The following is a 19,278-nucleotide window of genomic DNA, read 5'->3' as shown; positions in this document are numbered from 1 at the left end:
CCTTATAATACGATTTATCGTTTGAGGGAGCGTTCAAGTATTACGTAACCAATTTGAGGGTGGGCGGGGGCACTTTTGTAAAACGTTACAATGCGGGGCGGGGATTGAATTACGCGTTATCGTTAATATTATTTTCAACTTTGCAGTACTTTACACCACATAATGGTAAATTTTAGGTATAAAGAGTCACTTTTACTATTGGGTACATAAAAACGTTACGGCGCGTTACATGGGGGGGGGGGGGTAATAATCTCCAAAAATTGCGTGACGTAATACTTGAACGCTCCCTAAGACGCGTTTTCGACGGATTGGATTATACTATATTCGTTTCGGGTTTTCTCTATATAAGGATATATTTTTTAGAGATAAGTGTTATATTTGTTCCTGTATGTATTATTGCATTTATGTGATTTTTCTATGTATTAGTGTTACTGTGTATACAATGCTAATATAGAGTATAATTAAAATAATATATTAAGTTATACAACATTTGTACTCCATCTGGGTCGTATACAAAATGAGGACTTATTTTTAAAAGCGAATTTAATTTAAATAAATTTTGTGATCGTCTCTTGTTTTTTATTTATACAAGACTAAACCCGTAGTAGACCGGGGCTGGGTTGGTGGGATGAAGTTTTTAAGAACCTCGAAAAGTGTTCCAAGTTGGACGGAGATTGCGATGGTGAAAGATACTTGCAAAGGCCCATAGGGGGCTGTACAACTATTGATTATGATGGATGATGAATAATGACGGTTTAATATGCATAAACATAATAAACCGTCCGATTTCAGTCAGAAAATTAGCAATATTCTTTGCTATTAGTATTTATTTCGAATTTTCGCATCTTTAAATTATGTAATAATAACGCAAGTTACAACAAGCAATTTATTAACAAAAATAACATATTTTACAGCTTAATGTCAAAGTAAATTAAGTTTATTTCTATACAATAAGGCACCGGACACAGTATATGAAAGTATTAAACATAAGAAACACTAAAATTATGTACACTTCAGTATCTCGACCATGCTTGACAAACTTATCTGTATGAAAAGAGTTTATTATCATTACGCGCGCAAAAGTAAGAATTTTCATATGAATATTTGCAGGCGTTTTCTAATCATAATATTTGTAATATGTTATGGTAGAGGCACTGATTCTTACGCCCTCAAATCTGACACTAGGAGTGAGACGTATTTACCATACCAGGTTTGTAAACCAGGGCTTTGCTTCGAAGGACGGCGCCCTGGTACGGGAAGGAAATACTTGCAAGTATGAAAGTATTTGCTGTGCTATCGGGCGAGAAAATACTTGCATAGGAAATCGATCCATCTTATTATACAAATAAGAAGCAGAATCGTATTTGCAACAAAAAATACGTGAAACTTGCAAGTATTTTTTTCACTGAGACCATTATGGTCTTTATTCTTAAAGTGACACGAGTCAATTTCCTATGCAAGTATTTTAGTATTTTGGCGGCGCCGATAAAGCCGCGAGAAATACTTGCAAAAACTAAAGTATTTGCTGTGCTATCGGGCACAGGGCTAAAAAATACTTGCATAGGAAATCGATCCATCTTATTATATAAATAAGAAGCAGAATCGTATTTGCAACAAAAAATACGTGAAACTTGCAAGTATTTTTTTCACTGAGACGATTATGGTCTTTATTCTTAAAGTAACACGAGTCAATTTCCTATGCAAGTATTTTAGTATTTTGCCGTGAGCCCTTCGTTTACAAATAACCGTCATATACTGATCAAAATAAGGAACATAATTGTATTAACATTCAATAATCGTAACTTTACTCTTTCTTTTGACTAGTTCACGCTATTCATTCTTATGTCTATACACAAAAGACACATAATTGCGTGTACAAAAGTATTGTTTTAAAAAATATACTTATGTGCCACTTAAAGTTTGTTTATTTCAAGTAATAGTTTAGTTTCCGTTTTTTTATTTTTTGTCAGTTGTGATTTGAGTGCGAGCTTGTTACGTCAACGACTAACCGTGACCTAAATTACAAGCAATTTTTCGGGAGTTTATTGATTTTAAAGTCAATTTTCGATTTATTATATAATATAAATTAGTGAGTGTATAAATGTATAAAACTGTTATTTTTTTAATACTGTGTTTAGTTTAGTTTCGCGAGTTTAAAGGACCGACAATTTTTGAACTCGAAATAGGTAATAGAGTGTAAATAAAACTGTGATTTCGTCATTAGATAATAGTTAAGTTACAAATATTTTTTCCGAAGTTTATTGAATTTAAAGACAATTTTCGAACTATTAATAGTGAGTGTATAGATGTATAAAACTGTTATTTTTTTAATTCTGTGTTTAGTTTAGTTTCGCGAGTTTAATGGACAGACGATTTTTGAACTCTAAATAGGTAATAGAGTGTAAATAAAACTGTGTTTTCGTTATTAGATAATAGTTAAAATACATAGTTAGATAGGTAGAAACTTGTGCTAAATAATAATATAGTCACAAACCATGGCTCCAAAGAAAAGTTTGGCTTGGGATCATTTTGTGGACAAAGGTGAAAATAAAGCTGAATGCAAAATGTGCAAAGTCATTATCTCATACAAATCAGGAGTGTCAAACCTTACCAAGCATGTACAAAGAAAACATATTTCCGTTAACTTAGTGAGAAGGGAACAACAAGTGGATCGTCAAGAAGAACAAGAGGTACAGGCGCATACTTCACAAACTGCACAAATTACGGCAGTCAATACTGCTATACAAACTATCGCATCTAATACGATAAGGTCCAATCCGAACCCATCCAGTATTACAGCATTCCTTCGGCGCGATTGTCAAAAAATAAAAAAACAAATTGATGATCATTTAATGAATTTGTTCATATGGGACTTACAGCCTTTTTCAATAGTAGAAGACAAAGGATTTCGCGAATTAATAAATTTTGCTTTCCCAAATTATACAATACCATCACGAAAGTATTTCGCCAATAATTTATTGCCGGGGCTATATGAAGAAATAAAGATAAATACAAAAACAGCTTTAAATGAAGATGCAAAAAGTGTATGTTTAACGACCGATATGTGGACGTCACGAAATAATGATTCTTACCTAGCCGTTACGGGTCATTACGTAGATAAAAATTTTATCCTTCAGTCGGTTTTACTGGAATGTAAAGTATTTGAGAGCAGTCACACGGCACTTCATATAGCACAAGAATTAAGAAATGTGGCTCAAGATTGGAACATTTTAGATAAGGTCCTCCTTGTAGTGTCGGACAACGGGGCTAATATAAAAAATGCCATACTTCAATTAGAATGGAGACATTTTGGCTGTTATGCACACACACTTAACCTAGCAGTACAAAAAGTGTTATCCCACTCAAACGTAAATAGCATAATAGGCAAAGTAAAAGCCATAGTATCCTACTTCAAAAGAAGTAATTTAGCCTGGAATAAATTAAAAAAGTACCAGGAGCAGGCCAATAAAGTAGTGAAGAGGCCAATTCAAGATGTCGCTACAAGGTGGAACTCCACATTTTACATGATAGAGAGGTTTGTCGAACTGAAAGACGAAATCAAATGTGCTTTGAGTAATTTAGACACTGGCAATTTGATTAATCTTACTACATATGAATGGGACATTTGCCAGTCTTTGGTAGTAGTGTTACAACCATGTGAAGAAGTGACAAGAGAGATGAGCGGACAGAAGTATGTTAGTGGAAGCTCGGTTATCCCCTTAACGATTGGTCTTACCAACGCTCTCAAAGAAATCGCAAGTCAGACATATCGGCAAGAAAATAATATTGACATTTTTCCTGATGAAGTGGAAATGTGTCGACAGGATCTGCTTTCAGAAATAGGCACGCGGTTTTCTAATTTGGAACAAAGCCGAACTTATACCGTCGCTATGTTTTTAGACCCGAGATACAAGTTATACTTTGAGAACGAAAATGTTGCAGACAGCACTAAAAAGTATATTGTGGGCTTAGTAACCGCGATGATAAATGAAAATGAAAAAAATCAGTCTTCAGCATCCACTTCTAATATATCAGATAGCCAGGGGAAAAAATCTAACAGCCTATTATGGAAACACTATAATAAACAAATGCACAATGTGCGGCCAGCTGGCACAGCCAATAGCAGAGCCATAATTGAGACGCAAAAATATTTAGATGACACAGTTTTGTCTCCAGACACAAATCCTTTGGAATGGTGGCGAATAAATCAGCAAATATATCCAAATTTAGCCAAACTAGCCAAAATTAAATTAAATGCAATGGCTTCTAGCGTGCCTTGCGAACGTCTATTTTCAGTAGCAGGGAACATATTGACGGAAAGGAGATCCCGACTCGGGAGTCGAAAATTAGAGCAATTGTTGTTTCTCCAACAAAATAAAAAATGATGATTGAGAATTCTATATATATATATATATATAATAAAAAAAAGTTGTACATATATAAAATGAAATGAAATCTTTTAACTACGCCTGCTAATACTATATTTCACAACTAGCTGATAAATGACCGTAACACTATTAGTAGCAGACAGTCCTAAGCCTGTGATTAACAAAACAAAGTAGGAAGGAAAGATTTCATTTATAAAAAGCCGTGCAAGATTGTGGTACACACACTGTACGATACGATTGCCACCAAATACTTTCAAGTATTTTTATACCTGGTTTTCGTACCTGGTATTTTTACATACTCGTACTTGGAAGCCCTGGTATTGAATTTTGCAAGTATGTCTCATCCCTATCTGACACAGTCACAGACTATATCAATTTAGATTTTGAATCTGACATTAGCGACACTTAGACAAAATCACTTTCATTGCGTCCTTTTCTAACAGCGATACAATAGCTAAAAAAAGCTTTCCCGAAATTGATCTATGACTGATTCCAGAAAGAATAGAGCAATGAAAATGATTAGTTATGGTACTTTTAAATAGGTTAACCGTTAACTCATAATTAACAACTGCTTAAATACATAATAAAAAAAATTAGGTGACGTTAACACAGACATGTTAGGAGTGACGTCAAAACGTCAAATGCTAAATGACTTACTAAATAAAAGGCGGGAAACAGTATAAATTTTTGTACTTTCAGACTAAAATAGGTTTTATTATGGTAAGTACAAATGGTAGACCATAAACTATATCTATAACCTAACATGAACGAACTTATAATTAATGAATTTCTAAACAATATCTGACCATCGTTTATAACCACATACTATTTTAATGTTATCTTGTATTTAGGGTGGATTCAACAGAACTGTCTTGGTCCTGTCATGGGAAAACGTTTAATACTCCCAAGATAGACTTTATTCCTAATGAAAACGTGGTGGACTGCGGTGCTCAGTGGAGAGCTGGAGCACTGAGGCGCGCAGGCCCGTAATAACAATTAGTTATGTAAAACATTAAAATCTATTATATATATAATTATAAAATTTATTTCAAAACATACATAATAGTTAAGAATTTAATTTGTATTAAAAAAATAATCGACACTATCTATGTTTACATGCCATCTTTTACGTCATAAGCGTTTTGGCGGGTTTTTGGAATTATGTTTAATTAATTTAAAAAAAAAAACAGAATTAAAAATAATTTGTATAGGTCCTATAGTCACTTATCTGAAATATTAAAATATTGTAAAATAGCCCATTCGCTGCGCCCGCGCAATTAATCCAATCTATTCTGTTCAATTTCTAATTTCTGTTTTAAAACTCCATCGAGGACCAATTCGTTGGAAACGATAATACCACCTTTCTTCTTAATAGCGGGCCACAATGCTTTATCAACGGGTGTCGATACAACAAGCCATTTTGATTTGGGAGCTTCTAAAGCTTCTTTCCACTTGCCCCCCGAACACTCTACGATCACTGAAATTGTTAAATATGTTAAAAATATATTTAAAAAAACTCTATGGCGCTATAACTTTTTAGAGTTGGGTCTTTAGATTTGTTTCGTGACATTTTTTTTCTTATAATGGCGCGTTTACATTAGGCCGGTCACCGAAGGCGGCGGCCGCATTCGGTTTAACTGAAACGCTTACTAGACCAGTGCCGATAATTTTTGAAACCAAAAAAAACTACAGTAGGATGAAACCCATTAGAAAAGCAGGGGAATATGATCAAAATGAAAGGAAAAATAAATTACGGTCGATCTGAGGTCGGGAAGGGTAGGGGGTCGGGGGAGTTTTAAGGCTATAAAACGGTTTATCTCGATTTCCGGCAAAACTAAAAGTCCTATCGAAGAAAACTAAATGGCAAAATTGTAGGTAATAAAAAGATCTAAAACTTTTGTATTCACACATTTTTTACATAACCTCAAAATGTATGTGAAAAATTCACAAAAACCAACTTTTTGGTTTTTTATTTCTATCTTTTACAAAAATTTATTTCTTCACCTTATTTTGAATTAATATCGAAAAAACACCCTAATTTTCAATCGAAAATTCTGACGTCAAAATTTCAGCTTTTTTCAAAAAGTTGGTGTGCTTTCAGTTCGTTGAAATCTCTACTTTTCTATGGTAAAAAAATATATATATATTACCATAGTAAATCTTCTCAGAAAATGCAAAAAATCGTATGCAGTAACGCCCAGACCCGTCATCCCCTTCCCTACTTCTCTATGAATCTTCTTTAAATTATAATTAGATGCCTATTTATTACTATTTTAAGATAACTTGTATATATAGCCTGGTCTATACCTAAATTGAGTTGTTTACATTGGTCGGTTATCCGAATTCGGCGACTTGATTGATGCGGCGATTGTAATTTGTATATTGAACAGTCGGGTTGCAAGAATCGTCTTGAACAGCCTTGTGGTAGAATATGGGCTCGACCGAATACGGTCAAACGAATACCTGTTTATATTAGTCGGTGACCGAATACGGCCTGCAGCCGAATACGGTCTAGCCGACTAATGTAGATGCGCCATAATAGACTAATGCCGGTTTCCTCACGATGTTTTCCTTTACCGTACGAGGAACTGTTGTCTAGGCCAACACTGTTTGTATTCAAAATATATCGATTGAAATATTTCTAGGTTCAAATATAAAATAGAGAAATCACTTGCGAAGTAGACTATCTACTGAATTTAAAATACCAAATAACTGTTTTATAATGTTATACTCGAGTAATAACCACCTCTTTAAATTGATGTTATAAGATTGATTTTGTATACAATAACTAGCTGCCCCCGCGAACTTCGTATTCCTTAATGCCTAGCCAACCTTCTTAGTACATACATGAAACATTTTCCTGTGCTACCCCAGAGACTGTTTGGTTTTCTGTGACTTTTCAGGTTGAAAACTTTTTAGGTTTTTCTGTGATTTTTCTCTATATAAACCTCAGAGTTCAAGTTATACGTTCTTAACTAACAAATAAGAAATAGGGGTTGATCGAAGCGGGTAAGATGAAAATTAAGGGTTGTATGTATTTTTATATGCTGTATCATAAAACAATAAAAACTGTCTAAAATATAAAATTTTGGGGTGGACACCCCTTATCGCTTAGGGGTTTGTAAGAGAGACCTATTGATCCTATGTGAAATTCTTTTATAATAGATACTTACATTTCATCTCTTGGGCGTTAGGCATAACACTAGGTGTGGCAGAGATGTATAGGCCCTTGAGAAAGTTTCTTCTGCTATTCAACGTTCGCTTCAGGTTGAAATTGAACCTTTTTTCGGACACTTCATCTTGGATCAAGTAGTACCATGGCTCTAGAATATTCCAAATGGTATAAATTATAGACTGAGCCCCCGGCTATTGAGCGTTCAAGTATTACATAACGAATTTGGGGGGGGGGGGTCCTTTTGTAAAACGTTACGATGCGGGGCGCGGATTGAATTACGCGTTATTGTTAATATTATTTTCGACTTTCCAGTACTTTACACCACATAATGGTAACTTTTAGGTATAAAGAGTCACTAGGTGGACACGAAACGTTTTACTATACTTGGGTACAGTACTGTAGATACCCAAAACGTTACGGCGCGTTACATGGAGGAGGGGGGGGGTCAATAATCTCCCAAAAATTGCGTGACGTAATACTTGAACGCTCCCTAATGGATGAAATTTATGTGTCCAGTACTTGGCTCTTAATAATAATAATGAGATATACAGAAATCTGAGAGCAAAACCTAAAAAGTCAAAGTAAAAAATCATTATTCATATAAGTAACACAATGTACACTTATGAACGTCAAGAAGAAATATACATTAAATGCTTCTAATTTTACATTAACTGCCAGTTCAAGGGCATAGAACGGAAGAGAAGAACTGGCAATAAACTCTCCGCCACTCTTTTTAATCGCCAAGTTTTTTGTTTTACACGATATGGAGGATATCTCTAAAATCTTTGAATGCTGATAACTTTTTTGCTAGTGCGGAAAATAAATCAGCGTAAGAGTAATGAATAATTTCTACTTTTCCCTAACTACCGGAAACCAGCGCGGGCCTGTTGGCTAACTCTTTTTCACTTTTCCATACATACCAACAAGAACGTTGTTATCGATGCAGGCTTGAACCCACTGCCGTCCAACTACAGGCTTCCCAAGCCCCACCGCACATAGAAGTTTAAATGTCCGTTTTATCTGTAGTGTCAACACTACTGTACATGCTTTTACGTCAGTAACAAGGACTGCGCCTGTGAAAATATTTATTGTAATTAAAAAAAATATTGGTTGTTTGTAAATTAGGTTTACGATCGAGATGTTTACGTGATAACGTCTTATTGGTGATAAGTTTTTGGGAAGTAAGGAATTAATGAAGATAACAATTTTTTCAAATTTTAAATTACATCTATCGTTTTATTCACACTTTTGATGATAAATTTCGGGTGTAAAATGACAAGTTTACTTATTCGACTATGATATACATTTTTCTTCATACATTCACGGAATGACTGGCAGCGCTCGAGATGAGACGGGAGATCGGTCCGTCTCTCTCTCGTTATACCTGCGATCGCGCTCGTGAGGTTTTGGTGTGACACAAGTTTCTGAACATGTCACCCGACTAAAACGATTTTAAAGACGTTATCACGTCAAAACCGAAAGAAAATCACTTTGCTATAATAGAAAATATTCGTCCGAAAAAAATACCCAATATGTATTTATTAATACAGTTTTACTGTTACACAATTAATTTCAATTACAAGGTAAGGGACCGTTCAAGTATTACGTAACGCAATTTTTAAAGATTTTTTCTCCCCCCCCCCCCCCATGTAACCCCCCTTCCCTCCCTTAACGTTACGTAACATTAAAGTGACCATTAAAGACACAATCATGTTAAACAAAGTAATACCTTTGTTATTGTATTAATTGCGTTTGCAGTTGTAATAAACAAAAGAAGAGATTTTTAAGTTATATGCATAACATCCTTTATATGTTCTATAATATTTTCTTTGTTTTTTAGTTTTTCTTTAGCCTTTAAAAGGGTTGTCAATTAATCCCCCAGTATTTTTATTAAAATACAAAATGTTACGTAACGCGTTGTTTAAATACCCCATGTAACGCAGTGTAACGTTTTAAAAGACTCCCCCCTCCCCCCATATTACGTTTATTAATACTTGAACGCTCCCTAATGCACAGCTCGAATTATTTTCTATATACAGATTTATCTATGAAAAAAACCTATGAAGTTAATTTTAAAACCAACATGAGTTTTTTAAGAGACGCAATAAAAATAACTTAGCAATTACTCATAGCAATATAAAAGTTAAATGGCATATATCACTGCACTTATCTAAGACTAACAAAGCACTTATCTAAGACTAATAAATCACTTATTTAAGACTACTAAAGCACTTATCTAAGACTAACAAAGCACTTATCTAAGACTAAAACTTACCTAATCTCTCCAATTGGCTTTTCACTTCATTAGCGGGAAAAGCAGTGAACAGTACATAGTGGGTTTTCTGTTTTCTCGCTGAGGTTGCTCTCAAATTTGTGACCAGCCCAAGTGAGGTTGCCGGCCTATATTTTTTAGCGGGTAGTTCAACATTAGCAATCGCATTTCTTTTAAGTGCAGGCGAATTATTCGACGAACTATAAACGTCGCTCTCGTCGCCATCCTTCGTACATTTTCGCCTTAGACTTCTTCTGATCGGTTCGGTTTCTACTTCATTGGATATATCATTGTATGAACTACGTCTCTTAAGTATCCCTTTAGGATTTACTTTGGACTCACTTCTCGGTTGTCGTGTAATAGAGCCACCATCGTCTATTGTCTCTGGTTTTTCTTCTGCCTTATCTTTTCTTGGTCGTCCGCGCTTTGTAGGTTTAACTATTTTGACTTTAATTTTCTCACTAACTTTGTCATCTTTAGATTTTGAAGTTCTCTTTGTTTTAGTTTCCTTTGAGGTAGTCGGTTCTTCGGTTTTGATTCTTGTTATCCTTTTTTCTCGTTTGGGAATTTCTTCTGGTTCTGGTTTGGAAGCATCTGCTGACTTTCTTGTCTTTTCACTTTTAAGGCGCAAGATATTTGCAGTAACTATGTCTGCATCAATGTTTTCCTCTTGATCTAGAATATAATGCGACTTCAGTATAGTTTCATTAACACTTATAGAATTGTTCGAGAATTTTTTAGGTGCTTTTTTTACTCTCATAGAAATTCTGGTAGGCAACTCGTCTGCATCGAACTTCCGCAATAAGTCTAGCTTAACTTCGCTGACTTTCTTCTTCTTTTTAAACAGTATTGGCGTGCCTTCTTCAGACTCTTTTTCGGATTCAGAATCACTTAATACATCTGTGATGGTCTTGCTTTGAGCGGTAATACTAGTTTTTATTTCTTGACTATTTGGTAAATCAGTACACATAAATTTAAATGGTTTAGAGGGTGTAGTTTCACAATCTGAACTGTCACTGGGAAATCTTTTAAGCTTTGAATTTTTTTCAACACCGACAATATCTCTTACTTCTTGACTGGATAAAAGAGAAACCATTTCATTGATTTTATTTTCACCACCTGAATCATCTAAGTCTTTAGTATTGTTTTTTGGATCTGTCTGTGTACATAAATCTCCAATAATATCTTGTGTAGCTGCGTAATAGTTCGGGTCATCGTCTTCAGAAATCCCAGGTTTGTTTTTGAGAGCATTTGGTTTATTTAAATATTCTGTTAGGTTCATTTGTCTTTTAGCTTTTCGTGGGGTAGGTTTTGGTACTTTGAAGTTATTGTTAAAAGTTGTAATTTGCTTTAAGACTTTGCATTTGAGTGTTGTATCTTCTTCTGGTACTATCACCTGTTGTAAAAAAATATACATTTTACTATAAATTTATGTAGCACATCAAAGTATTCAATATCGCTAGAAAAATATTATGCGAAGTGATTTTATAAAACAAATCGACTTTGCTCATTGACAAGACAGTTAATTTAGTCTTAGTTAAATTAATTCAGCGTCATTCTAATACTCATACTCATACTTTTAAAAATCCTGTTGTTACCTGTGTTAACATGTCTTCAAAATTACAGTTTGAAGCATCACTGGGTTTTCCATTTTCTAGATCCTCTGATATTATTTGTGTTTGTAAATCTTCGAATTTTGTGTCTTTATCTTTTGTAGACTCGTGATCTAAATTATCTTCACAGTCGGTTATATCTTCGTCTGCATCTGTTAAGTTAGAAATTCCTTGGGGATTTACGTTAGTTGTTTTGTTTTCTATTACAATTATTTGAGTTGGTAAAATATCCACATCATCAATGTGGTCCCCATTTCTTTCGGGAGATTTAGTCGTAATAATTTGTGTCGGCAAATTATCAAAATCATCGCAATCATTAATATTCGGCACCTTTTCTGGACTGTTTGACTTAATAATGTTCTCATCAAGTACATTAGAATTACTTAAGTTATTAGCATTTAAGTTCGTATTTGGACTAGATGGCAAAATAGCTTGTGAATCCAAATTATCTTCCATGGACTGGCTACTAATTTCATCAAAAAGGATTATATCATCAGAGGCTTCATGACTTCTACATTTTTCATTTACAGTTTGGTTTTTTGGATTTGGTTCTTTAAAAAATTGCTGCGTTTCTGCATCAAATATACTAATATCTTTGTTTATATCAAGTTCCTTATTTACTGATGTCTCCTTTGTCCAAACATTTGGTAATTCGTCTTCAACATGAACTTGGGTCTCCATGTCGTAAAAATCATCAGGTATTTTCGAGTTTGCTTTTAAAACAGAGGCATTGTATTCATAGGGGTCATTACAGTTATCAGGAATTTGCGTATCTAAATCATGAATATCTTTGTGACCATTTATGGCCTTTGTTTCATTTGTAAGACTAGAATAGTTCAGTTTATTTTCATGAGGTAATTGTGTATTAGCTTCATAAATAGACAAATTGATTTCATGATTGTCAATACTTTTATCAGTAAATTGAGTATGCAATTCGTGAAATCCTTTTTGGTTGATGGTTTCTTCTGATTTAACAGAAACAATTTGTACATTTTTAAGACCAGTATCAAATTGAAATGATTTTGATTTCTTTGAAGTATTCCAATTAATATTTTCTGTACCATGTAGACCGCCTGGTTGATTGAAAGCTGGTTTTCCAGATGGCTTAGCAAAATTATTATTTGAGTGTTTACTAACTGTTTGTGGTTGCGATGGAGTAATAAAAGAGTCGTCCTGTAACAGACAATATATTTTAATGATTATTGCAGCCAATGTAAAAAACACAATATGTTGAACAAACAGGGCACATTTATATTCTTTCTTTTCTATAAGCCTATACTGAGTAATCAGTATGCTGAATGGTGACCAAATGTTTTTTTTTATAACAGGGGCATAGTGACAGCTGATGTCAAGTGATACCGCCACCCATGGACACTCACATTGCTAGAAGGCTCGCACATGCGCGGCAGCGCATTATCTAAAGGCCGGCAGGCCTTTAGATAATAGGTTCTCAGCTCCTCTCGGTTCCACGTAGAGGTGGTGTGCGGCAAAAACTTTAGGATTGCTTAGTTGTGGCTAAATAATATTTTCTTACCTTATCACTGACTTCTGGCGATTCAGGTATTATAGCAGTGTGGTTTATTTTGGACAAATGCTTTTTCACAACAGGAGTTTCAGGGATTTCTAAAGCTTGTGTCATTGGCAGATCAGTTTCTTCTTCCAGCAATCTAAATATTCCAAATACTTGACCGAACTGAACAGTATCTCCATTTTGTAACACTTGGGGAATGTAAGGATCCAATGATTTCTAAAAAAAACAAATAAAAATGTGTTTATATTCATGTTGCTCTTTTTAGTAATGCAAAGCATTGTGTCGTGGTTGGCTGGCTGTATTTTTTGTTGCTTGTATATTAAGTGTTTATTTATTAATTTTTGGCTAACACAGAAAAAACAAACACCAAATTGTATACTTGATTTGTGTCTTGACTTCCCTTATTTGACTTGAAGTTAATTACATCATTGTATTTTTAATTATGGAGACTTTAATTTACCCGCGTCGCAAGTCAAGGCCGTAGCCTAACTGGTAGTAAATGTAAATTTTAAATTAATTTAACTTGACAATTCAAAAGTGTACTTGGTTACACACTTGAATAAAGATATTTTGAGTTTGAGTTTGAATGTAAAAACATTCTTGTGTTTACACTGTAAAGTAATTCTATACATGCCCTTACTATATATGAAACAAAGGAATAAGATTTAAGTAATAAAGTGTTTATTATTCTTTTTTTATCTATATTTAATTGTTTAATGTCTTATCAGATCTTTTTAATGTATTATCTTGAAACAATTTAATTAAGTATATTATTTTTGGTGTGTCTGGTTTTTTATATAATATTGCTAGATTTTATTTTAAAATAAGAATCCCACATACAATCTATTAAAAATTGTAATATTATATGATTTTATTTTTTTAGATTGTTTACTTTTACTGTTTGTTTTCTTTTGATGTAATGTTATATGATGTGTATTCAAAAAAAGTGTCCATAAAAAATAACTTACATCTTGCACTTTTGTTTTATTTGCTGAATCGAGGTCCATCAGCATGAAATTATTTTTATTTAAAACATTGAGCACAGCATGTTGACGGGATATGGACTGTAAATTAAAAAATAACATTAGCACACAAATATATTAAAACAATATATTTAATAGTTAAAATAAAAATCTCTTTTATACAAACTGAACTAAAATAAGTAACATTTCGTAAAGAGAGAAAAAAAGAACAATTATATTGGGTTTTAAAAACAATAATTACTGCCCTGCTGGCCCATTGAGGAAATAACTGATTTGTGAGATATCTTTGATTTATTTGTATGCAATTGTCTGATTGCGACACCAAGGTTTGTTTTTAATTTTACATAAATAAAAAAAAGTTATCATTGAAACATCTACCCTATGTGTTGGATGTCTTAAATATAATCTAGCAGTATATGTATCTCTATATATACAATAGTAATCAATCAACAATAGTTATAGTTTTGGAATTGCCTGCGTAGTGCCTGCCAGATTAACAATATGATATTTTGTCACAACCCCACCAGTCAGGTTAATAAGAATAATAAAACCTTTATTTTTTATTACAGAACAATGATAACTTCACTATAAGTATGTGTACTTACATTTAGATTTAGAACAATATTGCATGTTTGGGGATCTCTACCTATTTTGTTTGGCCCTTTCACAACTGGATACTTAGTTCCACATATTCCTAGGAAACCAATCTGAAAAATAAATACATTACTGAAATTTTACAAGTATATTTTTGTGAAAATTTGCAAACATGAGAATCAAGAGTATGTACTGTGTAATCAAGAGCATGTATAGCACTGACCTTGGGTTCTTTGCGATAGAACTTGTAATGATTAAAACGTTACTTAAAATACAGAAAGAGTCTTACCTTCTTTAAAACAACAATTAAATTTTTCTGTACATAGAATTCAGATATAAGCACTTCAAGAATAAAAAATTTGCGGCACTCGCGTTACGAAGAAGGCCAACTTTTAGCACTACTAATATATATATATCAATCACAGTTTTCTAGGTTTTAATGGCTGGGATGGCTAACAACAATTTGTTTATGTTTAAAATTTACCTGCTCAGGACAACGTATTTCAGAAGTATTTCCAAAAGTTTGTTGTGTACTCTCCAACCGTTGAGTCAGCTCCATGGCGTGTTGGTGCTGTGCGGTTGTTTATCTGGACAACTATCACGTAGTGTGAAAACTTGAAATCACACATCAGATTGTTTCAAACCTTAGTTCATAGTTGTATTGTGCAAATATCGTATAACGTATAAAAATAAAAATTGTTTACAGTTTATAGAGTAAGACCGAAGACTAAAGTTTTTTTTTTTTTATGGCTCTGGCACGGTTTGTGCATTAGCCAGCGTCAAGTATAAGAATAATTTTAATAATTCGTGCTTGCCTTAGAACTTCGACCGTGTCCTCCATGCAGGGTTTTAGGCACTCGCCCGGTACCGCACAACCTTCCCAAAGGCCGAGAGGCGAGAACAAATTTAAATTAAATTAAAAGTTGCCCTCGAACCGGGAATCGAACCCAGTACCCCTCACCTAGCTGCCACTTAATAAGATCGCTAGAGTGAACCTTTAGGCCAGAGTAATGTTTTAGTTTCACTCGGTGTTGCCACTTATCGATCAATAGGGGATAGTTTCAAGTTAAAAGTAACACAAGACAGCTTAAAAATTAACATATTCAAGTTTCAACAGAAATGTAACATTGTCATATTTGTAGAAAACAACTATTCTCAGTGTAATATTATGGTAATTCTCTAGTTTGCTTTAATTGACTTAGTTATATTCACATTTCACAAAGACTAACTACTTTACTTAAGTTTAGTGGACCACAGGTGGTCCCTCCATAGACTTATAAGTTACACTCTATGGTTCTAATGCTTGACACAATTATTAATAATTACACATAATTTGATAATTGTAATTTGAATGTTTCATTTCCAAAATCCAAATCATCTATAGTGATTACGATTAGTGAAACTAAACACTTTGAAGTAGAGGTAAAGAATTAAGAATCTGTTATTTAATCTAGATTATTATTCGATTATGCTGAATTAATAAATATTATAATCATTGCCTTTGAGGGCTCGTGAATTTTTTTTCAACTAAAGTATGGAGATTAACATTGCCGATGTTAACTTCAGAATATAAACTGTGATATTAAAGAAAATAAGGTACCGGCTTTTTGTCAAGGTAATTAAAACAATAGTCAATAGTTATTGGGTTAGAATTATTATTATGACACAAAGTAAACAACGTCTATCAGTTAAGAACATAAAATGTTATAAAAATAATGATTTAAATAATTTAGCTATACTTGTGCCATATTGTTAAGGTATTTTCAATTAAAGCACAGAATAATTATTTAGTTAATAATATGTTTAATAAGTTGCTAGAATTTATAGTAGAGTTCTAACCCAATCATATATTATTCTCATTTGAAAGGAAATGCTTTTATAGAAGGTGACATTTAATATTGAGATGCCCAAAGAAGAGGGAAGAAAAGAATCTTCTGAGGGGGAAGATATTCCCAGTGACTTTTTTGATGACTTTTGCAAAGATGATTTTATGGAAGTTATTGATAGTTGGAATGATGATACTAAGGATTCCCGACCAACAATCAATGAAAAGGCTCTTGACAATGTTGATGATTTACGAGAGCTGATACCAAACCAAAACAGGAAAAACTCACGCAGCAAACAACACAGTCCACATGAAACAGAGTATGAAGAAGAACGTTTGAATGAATACATACGCCCTGGAAGTCGTCGGGATCCTAATAAGACAAAACAAGCAATAAAGAGAGACAAGGAAGTTAAAGTTAAAGAACTTCTTGCGAAACATCTAGAATCCATGGATGATATAAGACCACCAGGGACTGAATTGGATGATTATTTTGATGAAAGCAGAAACAGCGAAAAAAAGAAATTCGTTGAAGAAGTAACCAGGAGACATATGAGTGAGAAACGACCCCGGTCACCATCCCCCATGAAGCATGCAGTGGAAAGAAGAAAAGACTCGCCAAGGAATCGTCGCGAATCACCTTTAAGAAAACGTAGAGATTCACCATTCAGGCATCGTAGGGACTCGCCGCTAAAATTTCGTCGAATATCACCAAGACACAATCGTGATTCACCAGTGCGGATTCGACGTGACTGGTCGCCAAAACGCCGAGAAATACGAGGATTTCGATACCGCGGACACAGTCGTCTCAGCCCTAGTTACATTTCGCGCCGACCTCATGTTTTACATCGGAGCCCACGACGAAGCCCAAAGAGATATCAGAGTCCAGATTTAAGGCGGGAACGCCCATCAAGATCACCATACAAGCGTTATAAATCGCGTTCTATTTCACAGTCCCGAAGAGAAGAGATTAAGGATCATGATGATCAATATTTATATGCTGCATCGCAATATGTGCAAAATACTGGAACGTCATATCAGCGGCCTCCAGAAAGTTTTGCTGCATACACAGAACCATACTACCCTCCTGAAGCCGTGCCACAACCAGTTCCTGCTCCAACCAACTCTATGCCAGCACCTAATATGGTTCCTGCACCTTTTCAAATGTCATCTGGTAACTTACAAAATCTGGACATAAATTTAACTACACAGTGTGATGCTTTGGCTAAGGTAGACATTATTTCTCCTTTTTGTTTGGTATGGGTTTTCTTTGTCAGATGTATTAATTATATTACCTAATTATTACAGTTGGTTGCTGATGGAAAACTTTCACATGAAGATTATTTAAAACTAGCACCAATTAAAGGTAAACAAAAAAATATTTGTTAAGTGTAGTACACATATGCTGAAATTTTGGTAAAATACATACTTTACTTTTACTTTCCTTAACTCAATAGTAGTATATACAGATTTCTAAGTTATTGCAATTCAAAGGGCAGTAAATTGATTACACAGATTTGTCTTAATGTTGCAGGTGCTACACCTAACATGGATCCTAAAGAAAGAGTTGCTGGTGGGTTTTACTTGATTTTTCTATTATGTGTATTCTGTCCTGTTTTTTGATTATTTTACATTATAATTCTGTTATAATTTCTAGTTCTTGTGTTTTAAGTGTGCCAGTGTGTAGTTGTTCAACAAGTGTTCAAGTTATCTAAATGCAAAATCAGTACCTAAAAATGTCAACTTTATGCTTCCAGTGCTGAATCGCTGTAGGATAGCAATGGAAACTCTTTGTAAATTGGGACTGCCAAATCGTTTGCTCATGAACACTAGGATCAAACCTCAAAAGGAGGAGAAGCTGACAACACAATGTCCTGTCAAGAAGTTTTGCTCCCCTCTCAAAAGGCAGGGTGCAGTCGAGTATCATTTCTCCAAAAGTAGTCAATCATTGATGGTTCAACGCAACAAGGAGATCATAGATTCAATCATCTCAGCATTATCTTTGGAAAAGATTGTTGCAAAGCCAAAGAAGGTGCGGAAAGACATGAGGGATGCTTCAGTACAGACAACATTGCCTGTTTGTGATGTGTGTGATATTCGTGAATCAACCAAGTTTAGTGATATGAGTACATCAATAAATCCTGAATATTTTTCATCCTCGGTACACACTCAAGTGATTGAAGAAGACTTGTATAGCTCCAAATCAATGTTCAACCCAAGTGGCAGCAGCAGCAGCGGCCCGCCAATCTCCATAGCTCATCTGACACCTGCGCAACTTGTCTCCCAGCTAGCAGCAAGAGCCAAGACCTTGAAGCATACAGACACTTCACATTCAGCTCCTAGAAGAAATTTTGATGATTACCATAGAGGTGGTAATCAATATCAAAATTCAAACTATAATAATTATCGATATTAATAATGTATTTCGATTGTAAAACAAATTAAGATTTCATATGATATGATAATAAACAATTCTTATTTGCAGTGTTGTTTTTCTGCTCAGTTGAATCTTTTATTTTACTGATACATGAAGGATTGATTATGTAAATATTGTGTTGTGTTTAATTAATTACCAACTATGAATTGATTTTTATTGTAAGTAATATTACCACATTGAAATATGTAAGAAATTTAGTGTGTGATTAAAGTTTTATTATTCACGACCTAAGACGAACTAACTGTGAATGTTAAAAATAAGGAAAATGTGTCAATCAAGGGGTTACTACATGAAGTTTGTGTGAATTTAAAAGAACACTAGTTTTCGTCATTTGTTTTAAGCCTGCCTTATTTAAGTACTTTTACATATATTGTGTTAAGATGCTTGAATAAAATTCTTAAATATACCTTGTAGATATAATTTGCCTTTTTAAATTAAACCAAGATATCTTTCACATCAG

The 19,278-nt window shown here is 33.9% G+C and overlaps 2 protein-coding genes across 7 annotated transcripts; one reads left to right on the top strand and one right to left on the bottom strand.

Annotated features, from left to right (window-relative positions):
• Positions 1-5,062: 5,062 nt before the first annotated feature.
• Positions 5,063-15,300, bottom strand: LOC125051656. The gene is made up of 9 exons (XM_047652147.1): positions 15,041-15,300; positions 14,568-14,669; positions 13,948-14,043; positions 12,983-13,195; positions 11,434-12,621; positions 9,839-11,231; positions 8,484-8,636; positions 7,562-7,711; positions 5,063-5,865 (listed from the first exon to the last, which is right to left on the bottom strand). Exons 1-9 carry the CDS (start codon positions 15,113-15,115, stop codon positions 5,666-5,668), a joined length of 3,570 nt encoding a protein of 1,189 aa, XP_047508103.1. The 5' UTR covers positions 15,116-15,300; the 3' UTR covers positions 5,063-5,665.
• A 545-nt stretch (positions 15,301-15,845) lies between these two features.
• Positions 15,846-18,865, top strand: LOC125051639. Of its 6 annotated transcripts, none has more exons than XM_047652121.1 (5): positions 15,846-15,978; positions 16,439-17,611; positions 17,690-17,747; positions 17,916-17,954; positions 18,139-18,865. In XM_047652121.1, exons 2-5 carry the CDS (start codon positions 16,460-16,462, stop codon positions 18,795-18,797), a joined length of 1,908 nt encoding a protein of 635 aa, XP_047508077.1. In that variant the 5' UTR covers positions 15,846-15,978; positions 16,439-16,459; the 3' UTR covers positions 18,798-18,865. The 6 variants fall into 6 exon arrangements, with proteins under 6 accessions (XP_047508077.1, XP_047508081.1, XP_047508080.1 ...); XM_047652120.1 differs by having other exon boundaries at positions 15,868-16,171; XM_047652122.1 differs by having other exon boundaries at positions 15,868-16,171; positions 16,424-17,611.
• Positions 18,866-19,278: the final 413 nt, after the last annotated feature.

The sequence above is a fragment of the Pieris napi genome, chromosome 8 (assembly GCF_905475465.1).
Source record: "Pieris napi chromosome 8, ilPieNapi1.2, whole genome shotgun sequence".
Classification (NCBI taxonomy): domain Eukaryota; kingdom Metazoa; phylum Arthropoda; class Insecta; order Lepidoptera; family Pieridae; genus Pieris; species Pieris napi.
This window is presented reverse-complemented; position numbering and strand designations above follow the sequence as displayed.

Bases quoted from the DNA above. Each gene is read 5' to 3' on its own strand.
- LOC125051656 (XM_047652147.1), bottom strand. From the start codon at position 15,115: ATGGAGCTGACTCAACGGTTGGAGAGTACACAACAAACTTTTGGAAAT. The intron at 12,622-12,982 runs GTAAGAAAATAT...TGTCTGTTACAG, and splicing joins CGCCAGAAGTCAGTGATAAG to GACGACTCTTTTATTACTCC. The intron at 7,712-8,483 runs GTATGTATGGAA...GGAATATTCTAG, and splicing joins CGATAACAACGTTCTTGTTG to AGCCATGGTACTACTTGATC.
- LOC125051639 (XM_047652121.1), top strand. From the start codon at position 16,460: ATGCCCAAAGAAGAGGGAAGAAAAGAATCTTCTGAGGGGGAAGATATT. The intron at 17,612-17,689 runs GTAGACATTATT...TAATTATTACAG, and splicing joins AGTGTGATGCTTTGGCTAAG to TTGGTTGCTGATGGAAAACT. The intron at 17,955-18,138 runs GTGGGTTTTACT...TTATGCTTCCAG, and splicing joins TCCTAAAGAAAGAGTTGCTG to TGCTGAATCGCTGTAGGATA.